General features: G+C 38.7%; 1 protein-coding gene across 1 annotated transcript in view; it reads right to left on the reverse strand.

Moving 5' to 3' along the window:
• Angpt1 (angiopoietin 1) overlaps positions 1-23,696 on the reverse strand; it is a 251,103-nt gene that overhangs the window by 107,768 nt on the left and 119,639 nt on the right. The window contains exon 2 of the mRNA XM_051159533.1: positions 390-545. Coding sequence (XP_051015490.1) covers positions 390-545 — 156 coding nt within the window. The remainder of the gene's footprint in view (positions 1-389; positions 546-23,696) is intronic.

Below are 23,696 nucleotides of genomic sequence, written 5' to 3' on the forward strand. Positions count from 1 at the left end.
TTACCAGAAATAAAGCAAGATATGTTGAAAATGCTCATCAAAGGCACCAGTTAGATCCACATGACTATTTTGGTTGACACAAGTCATATCATAGTTGGTAGCTGCAGTGTTTATTTCAACTTAATGCTAATTAGGTTTTTTAGCTGCCCTTCTTGCAAAGACACACAAAGCTAAATATACTCATGCTCATTAAGGCAAAAAAAAAAAAAAAAAAAAAAAAGCATGCATAGCTTGTCAAGCTCTCATTGTTGTTATTACCAATAAACAAAAAAAAATGTATGTTTCCCCAACCTCAAGCTGACATATGCTCCGTGTTTATGGAGTAAACTACAGAGTAATTTTAAAATAATCTTCTGGTTGAGCATGTGACTCTGACCCTGGGAACGTACCTGGGTCTCAACATCTGTCAGCTTTCGGGTCTGCTCTGCAGTCTGAGATAAGAGACTGGTTCCTATCTCAAGCATGGTGGCCGTGTGGTTTTGAACCGCATTCTGTTGTATCTGGGCCATCTCCGACTTCATATTTTCCACAATGTAATTCTCAAGCTGTAGGAGATAAAGGACAAGGCATGTTAGATTATAAGCAAAGCCTCTCTGTTGGGCATGCAGTATTTACAATGACAGAACAAGACACAGCTGGCCGACCAGCCATCTGGCCGAGAGCCTCTGTGTGTTGGGGAGTTGAGGAATGAAGGCAGAACACACACCAGTTCAGCTGCTAACAAACTCCCGATACACAGACACATACACATGATAATGACAAATCATAATGTAAATTTTCACTTGGATTCCACTCTCATCCTGTGGGCATGATCTCATTTAACCCTCATAGCAAAGATGTGAATGAGACAGTTGGCTGTCTTTTTTTTTTTTTTGAAGTAGCTGAGGCAACAGAATTTGAAGGAGCCAGTAAAAAGCCCATGATTACTTAGCAAAAATGCAGTGCCTTAGCAAATAACTGAAAGGTAAATCTTCTTGCTTTGGTCTTTTGATTCTACCATGCTGACTCCTCACCTCAGGGCAAATGGGGGCGGGAACCCCTGTTTCTATTGCAGAATAAGTAAAAGCAGGTTGCACTGGGAGAAAGAGATAGGGAGTTGGAAGAGGGCAGGTACTCATGAGAAAAAAGCCTTCAAAAATACTGAAACATCAGCCGTGATGTATGATATGAGCTACAGAGCCCAAGATGCAGCTTTAACAATTCTTGGGGGCTGGAGAGATAGCTTAGTGGTTAAGAGCTCTGTCTGTTCTTCCAGAGGACCCAGATTCAATTCCCAGCACCTACATGACAGCTCACAACTGTCTATAACTCTATCCAGTTCCAGAGGATCCAACACTCTCACACAGACATACATGCAAGCAAAATACCAATGCAAATAAAATAAAATAGGGGGCTGGAGAGATGGCTCAGTGGTTAAGAGCATTGCCTGCTTTTCCAAAGGACCCGGGTTCAATTCCCAGCACCCACATGGCAGCTCACAACTGTCTGTAACTCTAAGATCTGACATTCTCACACCAATGCACGTAAATTAAAATTAAATATTTTTTAAAAATAAATAAATAAAATAAAAAATTAAAAAAAAATTCTCCATGCTCCTTTGAAAGCTCAAAAAGAAGGCATTGCAGTTCATAAAACATCATTTGCCCTTCTCACCCTGGGTAAAATGTATTCCTTTATGATACCATCCCAGAGAACACTATGAGCTTAAAGTATGTGCTACCACAGGGGCCAAGAAAAATTATAAAGTAACAGACTATGGGATGGGGGTAGGGGACATGTTCGGCACCTGTGGGGAGGAAGCAGCATCCGCATTGCTTGAAGAATGCAGAGGAAGCCAGCATCTCCCTGTCAGTGAGCTCAGCCCTTCCCCAGGGCTGTGTAGTGGCCGCAATTTATTACTACATTTCGCATATGAGGAAACTATATCCCAGAGACATCAGGTCCAAGGCCGCATAGCACACAAACACTTGGACTTGGATTTGAGCGTTGAAGTCCTTAACTCTCACACAAACACTTTTAACCACTTGGTAGCTCTGCCAAGTTGTGCTTAGCAAGATGAGTTTGAAATTATTAACAGCTTTGTGATTTTTATTGATTCAGTGAACTATAATACATCCATATTGTGCATTTCATAGTATCATTATCATGCAGTAGAGTCCAAGTGTAAAAAAATCCCATCTGAAATGTTGGCAATTTCCTTTCCAACCCCAGCCACTGCATATTTCTACTGATAGAGCTTGACTCTGGGCCAGATGAACAAGAGTAAAATCGAACTTATTGTTGGTGAATTATGAATTTATATTTTATCAATATAAGTCAATCCACTTCATTACAGATGCAAAATACATCATAAAATATCTAAAAGTTGCTTTAGCAAAATATATGGCCTCTGAGGCAAATCCTAAGCTTATTATGATTAAATTTCCCCATTTCAACAACTTAAGAATGGTAGAGGACCATAATAGGCTAGGTTAAAGCAGTGAAAATCTTTCAGTGTGCATTACATGTTCCTAACAATAGCCCTTTGCTGTCTTCTGGGAAATTATCTTTGCCTCTTTTCATCCATCATAGTTTCTAGGGCATGTTCATGTTTAAACCTGGAAAACAGTAATATTTTGCTTTTAGTTTGTCATGCAAGTTGTTCAAAACTAGAAAAGTATAGTAAGCAACACCATTAAGCCTCAAAGTCACAATTCTTTACAAGAGAACCTCCTTTGCCTCAGAGATCCTTAAATTAGCAACATACATTCAGGGTACTGAAAAGGTTCAATTTTGCCACCAGGAAAGCAAAGCCAGACTAAGAATAAAATCCATCTAGGGGAAAAAAGAAAATCAGACACTTGATAGATAGCTGAGATGTGGGGGAGCCAGGTGATGCAGATAGAAGAAATGTTGCTAGCTCCTGGACCCAGTCATGGTTTTAATCAGATTGACCTCTGTACATTCACTTGTAAGTTGTATGATCCAATAATTGCATTGAGCAGACAAGGTATTTTTTGTCCTTCAATCACATTGATTTATGTCTTAGCGTAATCAAAAGATCACTGGGCTACTACGTTTGATAGATGTGTAGCAGGAGAAGCCCCTGACGGCCAATCATTATTAGTATGATCCTTTGCTGTCCAGGAAATTTGGGGCTTTTATGGAAATTCTATAAAACGGCATGTGGGTTTCTATTGTGAGGACGCCAGCCATTTACAGCTAACATTGATCATCTGCAAGCACTGAACTAAACTCTTTCTCTTTACAGGTTAAAATTTTAACAGTGCTAAAGTCAGAAATTTCCTGAGCTATGCTGCCTTTGGGGTGGAATTGTGGAGACTTAGAAACTCACTTATGATCAAGCAACGACTAAATCATTAGAGTTCCACATCCTTTTGCACTTTTTACATTTTGGCTTAGCATTCTTACCCACTAGTCTCTCCAGCCAGAATTCTATTGCATGTGACTCCAGATCCCTGATCTTTTTAAAAAATATATATCTTATTAATTTATTCATATTATAACTCAATTGCATCCTCCCATTTCTCCCTCCCTGCCATTTTCCCCTTACTCCCCTCCCCTATGACTGTGACTGAGGGGGACCTCCTCCCCCTGTATATGCTCATAGGGGATCAAGTCTCTTCTTGGTAGCCTGCTATCCTTCCTCTGAGTGCCACCAGCTCTCCCCATCCAGGGAATCTCTTATTTTTATCAAAACTACAGGAGAAAATTTTCAAGATGCCTCCTTGTGTAATTTTGATTGAGATAAACAAGTGCTTCTTTAAACATCATCCATAGAAGAAACTGTATGAAAAAGGAGGAATCAGAGCCAGAATGGAAAGTACTTGTCTCACTGATACATTGTGTTCATTCACCTTACTGATAAATAGGAAAGGGACATTCTCAACTTAAAAATGTCATTTACATGTTATTTCAATGATACGTTGCTCACAAAATGGGAGCAGAAAAGAATTACTAGAGCAGGCAAACAAACTCCTTGTCAGGTTTCATCATTTTAAGAGCATCAAAGAATAATCTTACTTCCTGTGCTAGTTTTCTTCCACTTCTGAGAGAGAATTCACCAATCAGTGGGTCCCACTACATTATCTGCTTGATAATTATAAAACATCATGTTTTATACAATTGTCTTGTAGCAAATGGTCCCAAGCGTTTGGGTTGTTATGGACATGACAGCAATGATGTACCCCAGGCATCATGTAGAAGGCCACGCTGAAGCTACATCAAGGTTCAGCTACTCTGTGATCCTACTGACAGGTCAGATGTTGGCCACACTTCACGACTGAGTTTCTCCATTCATTGCACAACTTTAGGTCATCAAACCAAAATGACGGTCTCATGTCAGCATCTGTCACAAGCCCGGAGAGCCCCCGCCCTAGTTCATCTGTCTCTGCTGTCGAAACAAAGTAGGTCCTCTACTCATACAGAAATCCTCATTTAAGCTGCCGCTGTGATGCATATAACTCTAGTTCATTATTCTTTACTCAAATGGGGCTGCTGTGTCCAGTACTAACTACCTTCTAGTGCAGAAAGTAATGGCGTTCTTAAGTAGCAGGAACCAGATGCCACTGATTTAAAGGCTGACGGGGAGGCCGAAGTCAAATCTACAGCGAGTGATGAATACGAAGCCTGCTTTCACCTTATCTCTCAACAGTCTCCTAGACAGAGAAATGTGAAATCCATCTTGATGCTTCTGATCAGCCATGTTCAGGAAGGATTTGTAACAAATTTGATTGTCTTCATATATTCCCTCTGGGCTCTAAAACTATCTATTTACAGGACAAATAATGGCTACATCAAGGCTTAATATTTTAAAAACATCTGGGGGGGGTGAGTTTCAGCTGAAAAGTCGCTGACCACAAGAGTCATGTGGAGACATTAGGACGATAAAGTTCTTTGGCTTATTAGCACTGTCAGTGTCTGACTCCATCATAAAGGATGGCCCAACAGAGTAGAGAAGGGATGAAGGGTCTGCAATAACTAATGAAATGAAAAGCAATCCTATTTTTTTTAATTTTTTTATTAATTTATTCTTGTTACATCTCAATGTTTATCCCATCCCTTGTATCCTCCCATTCTTCTCTCCCCGCCCCATTTTCCCCTTATTCCCCTCCCCTATGACTGTGACTGAGGGAGATTACCTCCCCCTGTATATGCTCATAGGGTATCAAGTCTCTTGTTTGCAACCTGCTGTCCTTCCTCTGAGTGCCACCAGGTCTCCCCCTCCAGGGGACATGGTCAAATGTGAGGCACCAGAGTACATGAGAAAGTCATATCCCACTCTCCATTCAACTGTGGAGAATGTTCTGACCATTGGCTAGATCTGGGTAGGGGCTTAAAGTTTACCACCAGCTCTAACCCAGCAATCCTACTTTTAAAGTAAAGAAATAGTATTAGCTTTGTAAAGTGATTTAGTATTTATAATGGACATTCATTGCAAACTCTCTGCCTTGACTGTTCTACCAACCCTACAAAGGGAAAGCCAGTTCCTTTTACTAGTTGGGGAGTGAGAGGCCTTAGATGACTTGGTAGAAATCCAAGTGAGCAAATCCCTCCTGATGGTCCTCTACTCTCAGAATTGTACACACTGCTCTTTTTCTAACTTGGTTGCCTGAATGATTAATTTCACTGGTAGTTCTTGAAGATTGGTTTGTTTGTGAGTTATTTGGGAAAAATAGTGTTGGAGAGTGATTACTTTCACTCAGCTTTCCTATAGAGGCAGCCAAATTAATTTGAGGTGGGTTGAGAGAGGCCCCAGCGACGGGTATCTGGAAAGCTTAATTTGTCAGCTCTATTGATACAATAAACATATCATGTTTGTTCTGCCCATTGTGTTACTCACAAACTATGTAAACCATAGGAAGAGAAAGAAACAGCATACAAGCTTCTACTGAAGTTAACTATGCACCAAGATTTATCAGCATGTAACTCGTTCAACCATCACAAATAGTCTAAGTTGTGTTATTTTCTCATTTCACTCACATGACTAAGGAAAGTACAGTGAATTACTTAGGATCACACAATATGTTGATGGCTGTGCAAGCCCATTGCCTTGAAAGGGTGGCCAGAATGGCCAGCAGATTTTCCTCTATGTGAGAAAAATCACCCATCAAAACTCAACATACTGCCACCACTGTCATGGACAAATTATTTAGCACACAGTATTCATGGAAGGGATATGTGAAGAGGAAGGCATAGAAATGCTGAGGTGAAACTTGTTCAAGACAAGTAATTTTTAGTTTAAATAGTGCTCACCGATTGTTGACTATTATTAGATTCTAAGAAATACTGCTGTTGGCAAAAAAGCAAATATCCAGCCAGCTAAAAGACAGTAGTATTTTAAAAGACAAAGCACTTTTCAAAAAATCAAGGTTATCAGTCATTTGTAGATTATTCATAAATTACTTGTTTGTTCCCAGTGGGTGGTGGAGAATAAGAGGCGGGCTGATTTTCATTGTGCCAGCCTTGAGTAAGATTCTTTATGAGGCTCAAAAACCTTTGTAATTCATGGTCATGAGACAGAACGTCTTGGTGAGATTACGATGTGCCTTGTATTTGTAATATGTTCTTTAGAATGTCTAGATCTGAAGTGGCTCTTCAAGTGACTTGCAAAAGGAGTATAATTCCTCCATGTAATTCTCAGGAAAGCAATATTTTAAATCCTATAAAAATCTGACAAAGGCATGTTCGTTTAAAATGTGTTCTAGATTAGGTAGACCTTCATTGAAACAGGGTGCATATGGTATTACTTACCCAGTTATGGCCAAATAACCTTAAAAAATAGATGAGTAAATATGGAAAAACAATACCAAGGTAAAGCAATTCAAACACTGTCTTGAATTTTGATGGCTTTATCTCACCATCATTTCATAAATCAAAGGCAAAATTGAAAATTCAACCTATCTAGGTTCATGCTCTTATAAAAAGAAATGTCTAGGGGAAACTATATTATTTGCAGGAACTTCTATTGTTATATGTCTGAATATATGACTTAATTTTTACTAAGTTTAGGATAATTATCTTCCTAGACCATAGGCACATTTAGCTAACATCCAAAGCAGGTTCTCTCCTCTGTGTTGCTTGCTTGTCCTGAGTCTTGACATCAGTTGTGTTAGTATTTGAGGCTCGTAGGATACAAGACCTCACTTTATAGGCACAGCGAGGGAAGGTCAAAGAATTTATAAAAGCAAAGAGGCAGAGATGCTTAATGTCAGATACCAGTTTGCAGACAAGTGCTAAGTAGAAAATCAGAAGGTTGGACCAATATCTGCTCCTCCAGTGTTGTTGGCCTACCTCACATGCCATATTAAACCCTGCATCCTTGGTGTACTTTACATATGCTGGTTGCTGGCTTGAAACCCACATTTCAGAATGTCAATGTTCATGCTCTGGACTCAACTGTTGCTTCCTGGCATAAGGCCTCCCAGATCCTGCTCAGTCATGGAGCCCTGAGAACCTAGTAATTGACTCTGCCTATGCATCACTACATGAACAGCAAAATAGGAACTCGACTCCATAATCCTCCAGCTATTACATATGATGTGAGTTCAGTGTAGTTTAAGCATAGTGTGATAGTGTGTGCTGGGAAGCAATCATGTGTGTGACCTCACAAAGACAACAACCAGCCCAGTTCTACCTTCTACAAATGTGTAGAAACATGCTGCTGGAGCTTACCTCTGTGCATCTAAACTTTTTCTGCTAAACATAGCTGTATCCGCCTAAAGGGAACACATTCTTAGTTAGTGATGTTTAAAATGTGAGCGGCTCTTTGTTATATTGCTCACAAAGAAGTAGCAACCCTGTGCTGGAAGGATTAGCACAAGACTTCAAGGCAACACCATAAAATCCTGAATGCCAGCACCTTAGACCGCTCAGACATCCTGATGGCGGGACCACAAAATCCTACTGAAGAGATACTGATGCAAGGACCTTTTTTTTTTCTTTCTTTTTTATTATTTACTTCTTTTAAACATATACATTTATGTTATCACACATATATAAAATATACTACATAGAGCAAGAAGAACCACAGAACAAACAGGAATTACGTTCCTGTTACTTTTGTATTTAGCAACCTTGAAGAAAACATCTTTCCTAGCTCAATAAGTCTAAAATTACGAATGTAACTCAATATATACCTTATCTCATCTCTGTCAACTTGAAACATCTACCTAGACCTAAAAACATCTTGACCCCTAAACAACTAAGCTTAATTGTGAAACTAAACTATTTGGTTGTCAACCCCAGAGACGTGGGAAGGAATAAAATTAATTACTCAAGTAAACAGGAAGTGAAGATTAGATGCAAGGACTTTTTTGATAATAGATATATGAAGTCAAGATTTTTGCGGCCATTGTCAGAAAGTCACTCTCCTTTGTACACACGAAAGCGGTATGGCCTGAGCCCCAGCACATTTTACTGGCCTAGAACCTCTTTTACATTCAGCTTCTCACACCACGAATATCATAGTTAAGAAAAAAATGTCTGCTTAATTTTTCCCTTTACATATTTTCAAGGGAAGATGATACATAAGAAACCTGTGAAGCCAAAACTCCTATGTCTGGAGTTTATTCCAGGTCCACTCATCCGTTTCCTCCACAATCATGAGCAAGTTATTCAAACTAGTTTGGTGTAAGATCTTCATCTACTAAATAACAGACGGACCTAGAGTATTTTAAATGTTTCCTGGGCTTCTTATGTAACTTTGTTTAAAACTCCTGTTGGGAAGTAAGGGTCTGCACAATTTCAACCTGCTTAATTTATTATAGAAGATAGAAGCAGGGATGTATCCACTAATATTCAAAAAAAATGTGTCCTACCATATCTTGATGTGCAGTAAAGAAGCCATAGTACCAGAAACACAATAGGAAAGCCCTGCATCAACCTTTCGGAGCAGGGACATCTGTTTTAAGATAAAAAGTAAGAACATCTGAATCTTTTAATCCCCAGGCACCATTCTGTCCAAAAGACATTCATTGTCTTTTTCCTCCACAACGTGTCTTTCCTTCTCTCTCTCTCTCTCTCTCTCTGTGTGTGTGTGTGTGTGTGTGTGTGTGTGTGTGTGTGTGTGTGTGTTTTCTCTCAATGAAAATTACTACTACACCTATCCATCCTCCAAGCCACAGGGAATCCTCTTGTCAATTCTCCATTTTCTCCAATCAATCTCTTGAAGGTAGCCTGGATCTGTGCTCCCATTTACTCACTCCCTACATTATCCCTTTATCCTCACAGCCTCCAGCGAAGGTCAGACTCATCATTTTTCTTCTACATCTGTTAATGACTACATAACTGCTCTCTTGACTCCAGATTTGCTTTCCTCAATCCATCATCCACAGTGTAACTACAGAGGTCTATCCAAACACAAACTTGGCCTTTTCATCCCATGCTTAAACTCTTTCAGTGGTGTCTACTATCTGCCACTCAAATCACATGTCTTTAAACAGTATAGACTTTTAAATTTGATCTCTTTAATTAATTAAATTTTTATGTGTAGTGTATGCTCTATGTTTACCTCTATGACTGTATATAGAAGCCAAAGAGAGATCTATCAGCAGTCATCTTTATTTTGTTCCCAGGAGGCAGGGTCTTTCATTGAGCTTGGACCTAAGCAGCAGCTTCCAGGCTCCAAGCATCCTTCTGTGTCTGCTCCCTACAACATTAGAGTTACAGATGTATGTGCAGCCGCATGTGAAATTTTATATGGGTGCTAAGGATGCAAACCAAGGTCTTCATACTTGTTCAGCAAGCGTTTTACCCACTAATTTGCCTCCTTAACACCACAATAGAAGGTTAAAGATTCTATGGAACCTGTTTTGCTCTTCTTACCTGAATCCTACACTATGACACACCAGATCTCCATGCTATTTATTGTTTCCCAAATATTAGTATGTTTGGCTCTACAAAATGTTTTTGTGAAAGACCTTGACTAAAATGCTTGCTCAGCTATATTTTCTGTTCTCTTAAGCTAGATGCTGATGTTTAAAACCAAATTTAAGCTTCCTCCTCTAAGAACATGTTTGGGCATACCCTAGTATATAAGTAAGAGACAAATAAGTTATAAAAATGTCCAAACAAAGCAATATGAGACAACATTTCCACAAAAATACTAGTGGATGAATATTTTTGTTAACCGGGCCTGGAGAGATGGCTCAGTAGTTAAGAACACTGTCTGCTCTTCCAGAGGTCCTGAGTTCAATTCCCAGCAACCACATGGTGGCTCACAAACATCTGTAATGTAATCTGACGCCCTCTTCTGACATGTAAGTGTACATGCAGATAGAATATTCATAAACATAAAAATAAATAAATATATATTTTTAATTTTGTTAACCATCTACTTCTGGGAATGGAGCCTTTCCTTAAGAGTGATTTATATGCCCAGTAAGACTCCATTGGGAGAAAAATGACATTTCCTTTGCAAGTGGTTGTCAGTTAGAGATAGCTTCTTGGTTAGGGATAGAGAATGTGTCCACTTCCCTTCTCAGCCCTGGGACCATGTCTTACTGAACATTGGTCTGTTCGTGCTGTCACAGTCTTTTTGAGTTCATATGTGCATCATTCCTGTTGGTGTCTTCCATCACATTGGCTCTTACAGTCACTTTACCCCTTCTTCCCCAGAGTTCCCTGAGCCCTGAGGGAATGGGTTTGATGAAAGAATCCGATGAGGACTCAGTGTTCCAAAAGTCTCGTTTTGTGACCAACATTTAACTTCCATATTTCTTTTTTTTTTTTTAAATATGCCTAGGAAAATATGAGGAGTGGTAAATAAGAGAGGTCATCAAGAGCTTCTGGTTATACATTGGGAGCTGTGCTGGCTAAACCAAGCTGACTTTCCTAAGCACCTCCTAGAATTTCCTTCTCTGGAAATCAAGTGATAACTCAGGAAGAAACCAGGGCATGTCACTGAGGCCACACAGAGAGGACAAGCACTTGATGTTGAGTTTTCAATATGATTCATGTACAAGGTTCAAAGATGTATTTTTCATATTTCCAAGTATGCTAAGCATAAATGCATCCACAGACATACATACATTTATCATTTGTATATGTTTTCTCATAATCTCCACCTATGTGTATCTGTCTCTGTATTCCTGTTTCTTATGTTCATTGCTTTGTAGGGTTTTTTTGTTAAAAATCTAATGGAAATAATAAATGTATTACTTTCCTTCAAAATACTTGGTATAAATTTACAAAAATTTGATTCCATGTTTGATGGTGCATGCGTTTCCTTTTTTGGTCTTGTTTTGTTTTTGTTTTTGTTTTTGGTTTTTGGTTTTTCGAGACAGGGTTTCTCTGTGTAGCCTTGGCATCCTGGACTCACTTTGTAGACCAGGCTGGCCTCGAACTCACAACGATCCGCCTGCCTCTGCCTCCCGAGTGCTGGGATTAAAGGCGTGAGCCACCACGCCCGGCTTTGTTTTTGTTTTTAAGGAGAGAAAGAACAGGAACTTGGATAGTTAAGGAGAGGCAGGGTCTGGGAGGAGTTGTGAAGGAGAGATGAATATGATCAAAGTATATTATACAAAATTCTCAAAAAAACAAAAACATTAAAAACACATGTGAATTACTGAAACATTACATAGTGACTCATGAATATGTACAATTTGATATAACCATTAAATATTAAAATTTCTTTAAAAAATCTTTTGTTAGTATAGATTATGTTTGTTAATCTTTAGAGGCAGGCCCAGTATGCCGCCTAAAAACCTAGAAATCTTAATCCTAAATTCTGACTTTATAATTAGATGAAAAGAAAGTGGAAGAACCACAAAATAACATACTATGTACTGTTTTTCTAACAGTGAAGCATACTACACAAAATGCAGTCTGCTTTATTTTGAAAAAGGAAGCATCTACCTTTAAACAGCAGACCACCCATGCAGACAATAGGTAAAATAGACTCTCTGCAGAAGGATTTCTATTTCTGCAAAACAAGTTCTACATAAAAAAAAAAAATTTTTTTTTTTCTTCCTAGGACAAGTAACAGAAATGAAAGCAATGGTTTAAGATGGTAATTTTTAAAGGAAATTATATTAAATGAACTATTTCACAGTATAGTGTAAAATTTAACACTTGGTAGGTGATAACTTATTCTATATCAGAATTGTATAAGCCTTCATAAAGGGGTTTATAGATTTTTTCAGAAATATCACTTGTGAATAGAAAATTGCCATCATTTATCTGGTATTTCATATGAAATTTAAATGGTATTAGTTCTTAAAACCAGACTTCGTTCCAGTACAATTTCTTTGTTCAACCTTCTGACTTTTAAGTAATTTCCTTCCTATTCTTGGTACTTCTTTCCTTAAAATAAACCTCTCCATTTGTCACCTTTATCTTTCAAGATGTAGTTCCAATATGAGGCTTCAAAGTATTCTTTCTTCAGCTCACACAGGCAATGCTTCAAATGTTTGTGTGTTTTCTCCTACAATGTGGGATTACTTAAGTGGACTTGCAATAAGCCTGCACAATCATAAAACTATCAACGGCATTATATAAGAAACATTCCAAGGCATAGTGTGTGAGGTCCAGCTATTTCTTCTTCAGTCATATTTTTTGGGTAGTTCTTATTTAAATTGCCCTTGGAAAATAGGAGGAAAACGGTCATTTAAAGAATAAAAATAGGATAATGATCTCTGACATCTTATGAATAGAATAAAAAAATGTTTTACTCACTTTGGTCAAAGGACTACAGACCCTAGGCATCATTTATTCGTCCCCATAGACAGTTTGCTTCTCTGGTGCTGTTTGTTTTCTTGTGTACTATTGGATACGAGCTCAAGTTGGTATTGTGATGAGGTGTGCGTGCGTGTGTACATTCCTGTATACAAATATAGCCAGATGAATACTTCTAGTGTTGCTCGAATGTGTACATGTCCTGACCACTATGGATTAGATAACCTAGCAGGTGCTCTTCCCTGAAAAAGGTTGATTATAACTCTCTTGGTAGCTACTAATTGCCCGTAGCCTTTCATCTAGAAGAAAGACCTCATGAGAGTCTCCATCTATGTTGCATGGTCAGCTGGTGTTGTCGTTTTGCAGGTCTGGTTTAGGTGTTCTTACTGTTGAGATGTCATGGGAGCAGATCTCCTTTCGCATATAGAAGACATTATGTAACAGCAGCTGCCCTGATCCCCTAGATATTACAGTCTTCCTCACACCTTCTTCTTTGTTCCCTGAGCCTTGGGGACAGTGGTTGGGATATAGACGTAACCCTTTGGGCTTGGCATCTCATGGTCAGTTGTCTATATTTTGACCAAATGTGGAATTCTTTAATGGTCCCCTGCTGCTTAAAAAGAAGCTTCTTTGATGAGCAGTGAGAGCTACACTTCTCTGTATGTGTAAGGATACATATTTAGGACACACTTAGAAATCATACTAGCTTAGGAAAGTGACAGGAGTGTATTGTCCTCTTAACCAGGCATGGTAGTTGGCTAGGTCTATAGTACCAGACATGAATTCCCTCCTATTGAGCTAATTGGCAAGCTGTTGCTTGCCTCAAGATATAGATGCCATGACTGTATCCTTTGAAATACCTTTCGTGCTGCTTTGTGGCCATTACAGAGGAGAAGGATGCATTGCTTTTCTCCCTTGGCAACTTGCATGTATCTTTCCAGCACTGTGGGCTTGTCCATAGTTCATCTAGCTTTATTCCTCTGATTCCTATGTCTGAGCTATGTGGTGACTTCAGACACAGGGCCTCGCCTTCAGTTCTAGAAAGAAACCAAAGGCAATGGCCATAGATTATATTATGTTGGGAGGCTCCCTGAGTCCCCTAGTCAACAACTCAGAGGAAAATTATCTGGTACCAGAACTTGGTCTACAGCTCTTAGAGAGAGCGCTATCACCCCACGTGGCTTGACCTCATTCAAAATATGTGTTATATGTTTTTAAGTAAGCATAAAATTATATGTTTCCTTCTGGGTTTTTCAAAAATTCTTAGTGTTATGTGGTCCCCTCCCTTCTCCAGCCTGCGCATTGGCTTCTTTCCCTAGACATGTTTTTAAAATCATAGAATTCCCACAATACATTATGTGGAGCTACAAAATATTTAACTAATGTTTCATTTTGACATATCTGCCTTGTACATTTTATCTTCTAATAGGAAATAAAACGTTACGTGGATGACCAGATTGTCTTCTGCCTCTCAGCCAGAAATAATCTTTATTTTAACATCCAAGTTGGCTTTTTACTACAAAATTACATGCTCCAAATAATACACCATGGTGCCTGACATTTCTTTTTGAGACAGAGTTTCTCTGTTTAGCCCTGGCTATCATGGAACACAGTCCGTAGACTAGGATGACTTTGAACTCACAGAGATCCACCTACCTGTTCTTCCATGTCCTGGGAATAAATGTGCACTCCAGCATGTCTGACTATGTATTTTTAATATTTATAAAAGTATTATTATTTGCATTACTGATTGCAAGGTTTCTTCAAGGGCTTTAATTTTAATCAACACCATGCTTCTCAGATATAGCAAGCATATTAGTTATATAGCTTTATAATGAGTTAAGTGACTAATTTAGGTCAAAAAAATCTGACTACTAATAAAATACAGTTGGAGTCTGACCCCTCTGGAGAGAAGCACAAAGGCCTTTAGGTTCATGGTATGCTGAGTTCTATCTCAGATACAAGAAGGAACATATTATTTCCGAGACTCTCACAAAGCCCCCAGGATTTCTTTTCCAGGCACTGAAGGAAAGTTGCATGATGAATCTTCCCCTATTTAAAAACTGTATCTCAAGAATCTGAATGAATATTTTTATTTTTGGCAAATAGCTATTTCCCAGAGAGAGCAATTAAGGGTTGAGAATGAAAAAGAAACAAGTTACCAGAACTAAAAATTGATTCTATAGTTCTTCTCAAACATAAATTGCTACATTAAGGGTTTAAAATAACCACAACCACTACTATAAATGCAGCCCTTCTCAACATCGTATGTTCCTGTTGAGAATGAGCCTAGATTTTAAGGTACAAAGTAACTAAAAACTACTAGCTTTTCATGGTTCAAAGAAAACCCATTTCTGTTTAACATAATGAGCAGTATACAATGTGATATATTTAGGGTGTTCTAAACTATGGTTAGCATATTTAAGAGCACATTTGTACGCGTTGGAAAAAGAAAAGTTGTGAATGGTGCCTGTCTCTTGCTAGTGCAGGACTAGGTGGCTTATACCTTCTGTCACAAATAGCTTGGTATTTTCTATTTTCCTTTGAAAAGCAAGAGTTTAATTTTACAGTTTTTTTTTATTAATTTATTCTTCTTACATCTCAATGGTTATCCCATCCCTTGTATCCTCCCATTCTTCCCTCCCTTCCATTTTCCCCTTACTCCCCTCCCCTATGACTGTTCCTGAGGGGGACTTCCTCCCCCTGTATATTCTCATAGGGTATCAAGTCTCTTCTTGGTAACCTGCTATCCTTCCTGAGTGCCACCAGGTCTCCCCCTCCAGGGCACATGGTCAAATGTGAGGCACCAGAGTACGTGAGAAAGTCATACCCCACTCTCCACTCAACTGTGGAGAATGTTCTGACCATTGGCTAGATCTGGGTAGGGGTTTAAAGTTTACTGCCTGTATTGTCCTTGGCTGGTGCCTTAGTTTGAGCGGGACCCCTGGGCCCAAATCTGCCTATCATAATGTTCTACTTGTAGGTTTCTAGGACCCTCTGGATCCTTCTACTTTGCTATTCTCCAATGCTTCTCTCATCTAGAGTCCCAGTCAGAGTTTTAAAAAAAAAATGGGAGAGAGAATAAATTGTGGTCAGGGTGCATTGATGGCTAGCAGTGGTCACCACCTGTTATCTTTGAGTAGATTCTGGAAGGAGAAACTGTGGATTATATTGCTGTCACCCATGGGCCGAACCCCTCTGGCTCAGCGAGTTCTTCTCTATTGCTGTCCTTCAATTCTCATCATTCTGATTTCCTGGCTTCACAGGGTAGAACAAACACACACACACACACACACACACACACACACACACACACACACCACACACCACACACACACACACACACACACACACACCACACACACCACACACACACACACACACACCACACACACACACACACACCACACACACACCACACACACACACACACACACACACACACACACACACACACACACACACACACACATACACACACACACACAAGAAAGCCAAACAGCAGAAACCACTAAGATGACTTCCACTGAGAGTGGTTTTCATGGGTCAGGCAATAACAGGCAAGCTTTTTTAGGTATTGCTTTCATTTTTTAAGATTATCTTATTTTATGTGTATTGCTGTTTGTCTGCATACGTGTCTGCCCGTGTGTTTGGTGCTCACGGATGTCAAAAGAGAGTGTCAGATGCCCTGGTACTGGATTTATAGACAGTTATGAAATTCTGTTGGAGTAGTGGGGGTTTATTCTGAGTTTTCTGGAGGAGTATCCAGTGTCTGAAACTTCTGAGCTACCTCTTTAGCCCCTAGATATCTTTTTAAATTCTCCTTCCCAGCCACACTGTGGGAGAGGCATAGCTATTATCACACCTATTAGGAAATAGCAGATGCAAAGTGTCATGACCAGATCATAGAACTCATGTGTTATAATCAGAGTTCCAACTCAAGTCTCTGTAGAATCTATTATGTTCATACCCATATCAGCTCCCATCTTCTTAGTTGGTGAAGTGTGTGTGTGTGTGTGTGTGTGTGTGTGTGTGTGTTTGTATGTATGTAACAGTCTTTCTATGTTGCTAAAATCCTAAAGGCAAGCAATAAAGAATCCCTATAATTGGTAACCAGCTTCCTACAGAAAAAAACTAAATGTCATTATATTTGTTAGATTTTCCCACCAACAATGAAAATTCCTCCTTACTACTAGCCTACTGAAATAGTAATGAGATCAAGATATAATGAAACATTTGAGGCCTTTGAAACACAGCATAAATATGTCTTGCAACTTTTATGTCGAGATGACTTATTCTTTCCTCACTAGCATAGTGCTGTGCTATTTTAGCTACATTACTTATCCTTGCTGAAAAGTACCAGTGCTTTCTCTCATCCACTCATCCAGAATAGAGATACCATCAGTAGTATACACATGGATTAATAGATGCTTGTTCCCCCTTTATCACACCATCAGTCTTCAGATAATCACGAACGTCAAATAAACACTTCTCTAACAGTCATATAGGCACGTACATGATCGAAAACTTATTCTTAGAGGAAAAGAAACCTCTAGTCATTTGATTTTTAAATGTTTGCCAGCACAATCAAACCAATAATCTTAAAAATGGTTCTTCTTTTAATAAAGCATTTACTTAGTTAAGGCACACTGGACTTCTGAAATGAAGCTGTTGAAATAAAGGAATGTTATTTCAAATCTTCTGAATTGCCAACGGGTATTTATTGCAAGCTAAATACATATAGTCATAAAATCTTGAATTAGTACATATGCATGACACCCACTATTCCCAGCTACAAATTTGTCACATTTACGAGGGAGCTGAAGAGATGGCTCAGGGATTAAAAGCACTGACTGGTCTTACAGAGGACCTGGGTTCAATTACCATGACCCACATGGTAGCTCATTGCCATCTATAACTCCAGTTCCAGTGGAAACCAAACTATCTTCTGACCTACAAGAGTACCAAGCACACACAGATGTCCATACACATATGCAGGCAGATGTCCATACACTGAAGGAAAATTAAAAGAAATCAAATTTGTTAAAGTTTTTCACATCAAAAGCAAGAATTGTTAAAGTCTCCCAAGTCTCTTCCATGGTGTGGGAAAAGGTCTTGCCGATGTCCCTTAGGCAGGTGGGATCTTGTAGCAAGGAGGGCCACCATGAGCCTAGTATGGCGCACTCCCAGAATGCTTCATCAGGGAACCTAAGAGACGTGCTTGCTATTACTTATCCTCTGTGTGAACTTGATGGTCTTTCACTCCTTTGAGATAAATATTTCTCCTCAGGAGATCATTAGGCTGATTGTATGTGACCTCAGATTCTACATTCTCAGAAGTTTGTTGCCGTGAACAAATGAAGTAAGGTGCATCAAATTATTTGTCTGTTTGCAAGGTACTTGAAAATGTCAGGTACTTCTACTTTCATATGGATAGCAAGTGGGAAGTGGTTTGAAAATACAGCATAAGTTCGAACTCCTAGTGTTAACATGGGGGGTTGTCAAGAGAAGGCAATGGCAACTCATGTTAACCATGATTTCAGTTTTTGTCAAGTCCACTTCTACCTCCAAGTGAGAAGCAGTTTATGACGATAGCTGTGGCAAAGAGAAAGAGCGCTGCAAGGTCGGTGTTAAGAGTGTTTTCAACAGCTCGTTCTTTGTTTGTTTAGATTTTCTGATGAATTCTTAAACAGACTGAGACGTGAATGAGTTTACAGCATTACTAATCATTGATGGTAACTATCAACAAGAAGTTATGACAACTCAAACATGACATTAAAACTATAAAAAAAAAAAAGGGGGTGGTGGTGGAGATGCTGGCCTTTGTGGTTTCCAAGCAGAAAGTTGAATGACAATGAAAAGCCAAAATCCGTGCTGTCCTTTGAGAGAAGTGAGGCCTCTGTGTAGACAGATTGACGTTCAGAATTTTTTAAGCCTCTGTGCATCCTTCTGGATCCTTGGCTGATATGTAAAATATTTCAAATGAGGGGACACACGAAGACGCCACTCTTGCGGCTCTCTATTACTGTATCTGCTGCCACTGAAGAGTGGAGTAGGCCATACTGAGCCTTGTCTGTACGTGGTTGTGCTAGTGGAGCTGCACACTGAACGGCTTAACTCCATGAGCATTGCAATTTCATCTTAAAACCTGGTTCCAAAGAGAAAGTGAATCTTCAATAAAGAACTATTAAGATGTTCCAACTTCTAAAAAAATGCAGTCACTGGAACCGAGTAGGAGGGTTCACCCAACGAGAAGGCACACATATAATAAAGATTCAGTTAGAGGCCATGTTTTAAAACAGTGAGTGGTGACACTTGTGGCCACTCAGTATAAGGATTGTGAATATGCAGAAATCAAATATTAAATTAACCTTGAACACAGTGATTCACAGGTGTTTCTGGAAGTACTCCCTTGGGAAGCATTGGACTTCCTTCTGAACACACCACATGCACATTTTACATCAGGTAGGCTCAAACACCACCACAGCGCCAATGAAAGTCACCCAAAACACCTTGATTACTGCATAATAGGGATTGCATTGTTTTATATTATATATATATATATATATATATATATATATATATATATATATATATATATAAAGTTAATTATTTAATCACAGAAAATAGACTTCTAACTGTTTTCCTACCTTCACAACTCAGCATACTAATATACCTTTGAGTTATATTATGCTTGAAGGTTTGGTGATTAAAATATTTGTGTTTCTGCCTTAAGTTTTCTTTTAAAAAAATGTTAAACGAATTCAGGCCTGGGATTAGGACAGAATTCCCAATGATTTCTGAAATGGTTCTGAACGTAATTCTGGTATTTGGTTCTAAACATTTATGTGGAGCAGCCTTCCCACTGGCTGAGAATACAAAACATAAGTACAAATACACAATCAAAATACCAATCAACTCCAAAGAGAATGAAAGATGCTGTAAATACTTCAGCATGAAATACTAACCCAAGGTTAGTTGTTTGCACGGAAATAAACAAGGAACACTATCTCATTATTACAAAATGTTTGCTTAAAACTTTAACAAATGGGAAGATTGCATGTATACAAAATACGTTTTATAAATTACATTTCTTTATGGTTTATAAACAGTATGATGTGTACAAACTAATTTTACATTCTACATGTTCAGAGTTATGAAAAATCTCATATGTAAAAAGGGTCATGTGCGTGAAAAGGGGTTAGAAATCCATGGGTTGGGGTGACTTTCTCTTATGTTTTGCTGTGAATCATAGATGCACAGTTTTAATGCAACAAGGAACTAGTACATCACACACACACACACACACACACACACACACAGAGAGAGAGAGAGAGAGAGAGAGAGAGAGAGAACAGAAGTGTCATGGAAAGATACTTATGACAATAATATAAGAAATTCTAAAGCTCAAGTGTGCTCTCCAGATATCATCCACACTATTCAGTTTTATTTCATTTCTCAACTTACTTTATTATTTCAAATAAAAAACACTGGTCTAGAAGCCAGTGTTCTGTTTACTATCTATTATATTCTCACTGTGTGTTCATCAATGTGCTAAATAGTTTGCTCACTATGTCACTAAGACCTCTGGCAGCCACCAGAGACCAGTCCTAAGACACCCATTTTATAAATGAGGCGTTTGAGATGAAAAGGATCTCTGCTTACAGAGTTATGAAACGGGAGATTATAGACTGTAAGTCAGTCCTTTCTGTTTCTGATTCTAATTCAGGGTTGTACTTATAGAACCAAAAAGTCAGTGCTGGTATGTCTGGGAAGGCTCCACAGAATCCTGTCTAGTACAGTACAAAGCTATTGCTGTACAAATAAGTTGTTATTGTTGTTGATGATGATGATGATGAAGATAGATAGATAGATAGATAGATAGATGATGATACGTAGATGAGAGAAAGATATGATAGATGGCAGAAACTAAGACATCCTTAATTTCTGTTTTTATAAACAGTATAATGTTTTATTCTTTGAATATGACTGTTTGTTTGCCTGCATGTAAGACAGAGCACCACACCCACGCCTGGGATCTATTGAAGCCACAAGAGGACATCCCCTGGATCTAAAGATGTACATGGTTGTGAGCTGACAGGTGGGTGCTGGGAGCCGAACACGTGTCCTCTGCAAGAGCAGCAAATGCTATTAAGTACAGAACTATCTCTTGAGCACCCCCACTCCTTTAATGGTACGTGTGCATACATGCCTATGTTACTATATGTCAATGAACATGCACACACATGTGCATGAGGCCAGAGTTCAACCACACATGTCACTCTAAGGTGCTATCATTTTATTTTTGACACAGGTTCTCTCACTGGCAAGAGATTCATGCAGGTTTGCTGCTCAGCTGGTGCTAGTGGTTTGTTTGTCTCCATCTTACAGCTTTGGGAGGAAAAGCTTTAGTCATTTGCTTTTTTACATGGGTTGTGAGAGTCAAACTCAGGTTTGCAAGATGAGAACATTTAACTGCGTCAGCTATCTTCTCAGTCTTCATGTTGACAACTTGTTGAAGATCATTGTATAAGTACAAGAGACCCGACACAATTCAGCACATGAAGACATATATTGCCAACAAAGCTGATTGCCATTATTATTTTTCCGGTTGCACAATTTATTCTTGTAATAATATATGCAAACAATTAATTGGGAAAGGGTCCAGCTGATATTTAATGCAATGCAATTGGTTTATAAATCAGAAATTCAGAAATGAGCCATCCATGCTTCTTACATGAACCAATGAATGCTGTGAGTATCACTGTGGTAAAGGTAAACCCTAGCTGATAATGGAGGCCCATTTGTAGTATATGTTTTCTATTTTGTGTTCACTACCTCTCTCTCTCTCTCCCTCCCTCTCCCTCCCTCTGGTTTTGTGTGTGTGTGTGTGTGTGTATATACACACATATACATATATCTGTCTCTCTCCCTCTCTGTGCCCTCCATTATTTATTTTTTGGGGGGAGATAATTGCAGGAGATACTATGGAGAAGAACTGAAGATTTCTGCCCACTCTGGGTAAATGAGCTTGAGAAAGATCCCCCCCCCCCCAGACCCAGTAAGGTCTTAAAAATTGCAGCTCCAGATACTGACCCATGTTGTTAAAAATTCCTGGATCCCTAACACTTACAAACTGTGAGAGACGATTGAAGTTGTTATTTCAAGCCAATATATTTTAGCCCTGATGTTTTTAAACAGCTATAGATTATAAGTGCAAATAGTTACAGACCAAACTTTGAAGGATGTTAACCTAACAAAGTCTTGTTCCCATATGTTACATAGAGTATTTAAAAATAAAATCATAGTGCAAAGTAACAGAATATGTAGGTCAGAAAAAAAGAGAATTGAATCATGAACTATGGGTACAATCTGACAGTTTACTTCTGTCTTTGACTTAACTATACGGTGCAGAGTACAGCCTACTGAGGCAATTTATGAATCATTGAGTTCTTAAACCCAAGTGGCCACTAAAATGATTTGTCAGCTAATCTATTAATCCTTCAGTGTGTTTTTACTCTTGTTCTCCCTCTTGGCTATTTTAAAAATGACATCTCACTTGAAAATGAACCAGAGGCAAAGAATTGGTACTCGCTTATATGAATTTTGTTACTTTTGAGGGAAACTGGTGTGGGATGGTTGGAGCAAACGGTGCATGATGTCTTCCTTCTTTCTTTCTCTCCTGGGGCACCCCGCTTCTCATGCCATAGCCTAGCTGCTGCAGTCCTTCTGTATGACTCTCACCCAGACCCACCCCCTACTGCAATGGCTCTCCCTGTACTGATCCACACAAGAGCGTGGACTGGTCCTTTCCAGATTGTTGCTTTTTGACTATTTTAATATGATACAGCATTCTATGCATTTAATTAAACTCTGCTGCTTTGTCAGGGATCATGAGAAGCCAAACTAATTCTATATTGAAAATACATGTTCTTTACTTGTTGTATAAAACAAAACTGAATTCGTCGGAGAAAAAAATTAAGATGCTTTTATTAGGATTCCTGTCACTTATAAACTTATAAAAAGGATTTCTCATCTCCTGAATTATTGACTCTCAGGGAGGAAACTGTTCTGTAGGGCATATGTGTGATTATATGGATGTCTTACATGTAAAGCGATGTTCAGCAGAGTCTCTACCTACAGGTGTGAGGTGATGTCTCCGCTGAGGCAACCCAAAAATATCTACAGTTCTTTTCCATTTGTCCATAAGGCTGAAAACACTGCACCCCAATGAGAACAACTGCCAAAAATAATTGCTGCAAGTGTGTAGAATTTCTGTGTGTGCATTTAATAAAAGATACAAGAATATAATTTCAGATGATGGGAGGGATGTCATTTAGAATTCAACCAATCTCTCGGTGTCTCTCAAAACCACAATCATATCACAGATTCAAACTGTTTATCTGCTTCATATTCTGAATTCTAACAAATATCAGAGACTGGAACTACTAATTTCTAGCTCTATTACTTGAAACCTGGCCATATTTACAAAACAGAATTGAGGAGCAATACAATGCTAAGGCTTGACATGATGGTGTGTTCCCTTTTTTTAATTAAATATTTTTTTTATTTTTTACATATACGTTTATATTATTACACATATATACAATTAACTACCATGAACCAATCAGGAATTATATAAATGTTATATTTTTGTGTTTTGGCTTTTTAAATATTTTTTATTTTTTTTCCTCCCTTTTAAGGCCCAGACAAAGAAGGTCCCACCAAAACTCTACAATATAATCAAGATTCAAATCCAGGTTTCTAAAATGTATAGGTTCGCCAGTGAGGATTAAACAGCAAGAGCTACTTTCTTCTGGATTAGCATTGTGTTTGCCCTGGGTTTGTGTGTTGTAAACCTGCCTTGGTGCACCGAGATGACTGGATCTTGAGTGTGGACTCTATTAGCTATTTGAATAACCTCAAGACACTACTAAAATTCTTTGCTTCAGATTCCTCATCTTTATTCTAAGGATAACACCATCATTTTATTACATTTTCTTCAACTCTCATGGGCAGTG

The sequence above is a fragment of the Acomys russatus genome, chromosome 17 (genome assembly GCF_903995435.1).
Source record: "Acomys russatus chromosome 17, mAcoRus1.1, whole genome shotgun sequence".
In the NCBI taxonomy this organism is placed as follows: Eukaryota; Metazoa; Chordata; class Mammalia; order Rodentia; family Muridae; genus Acomys; species Acomys russatus.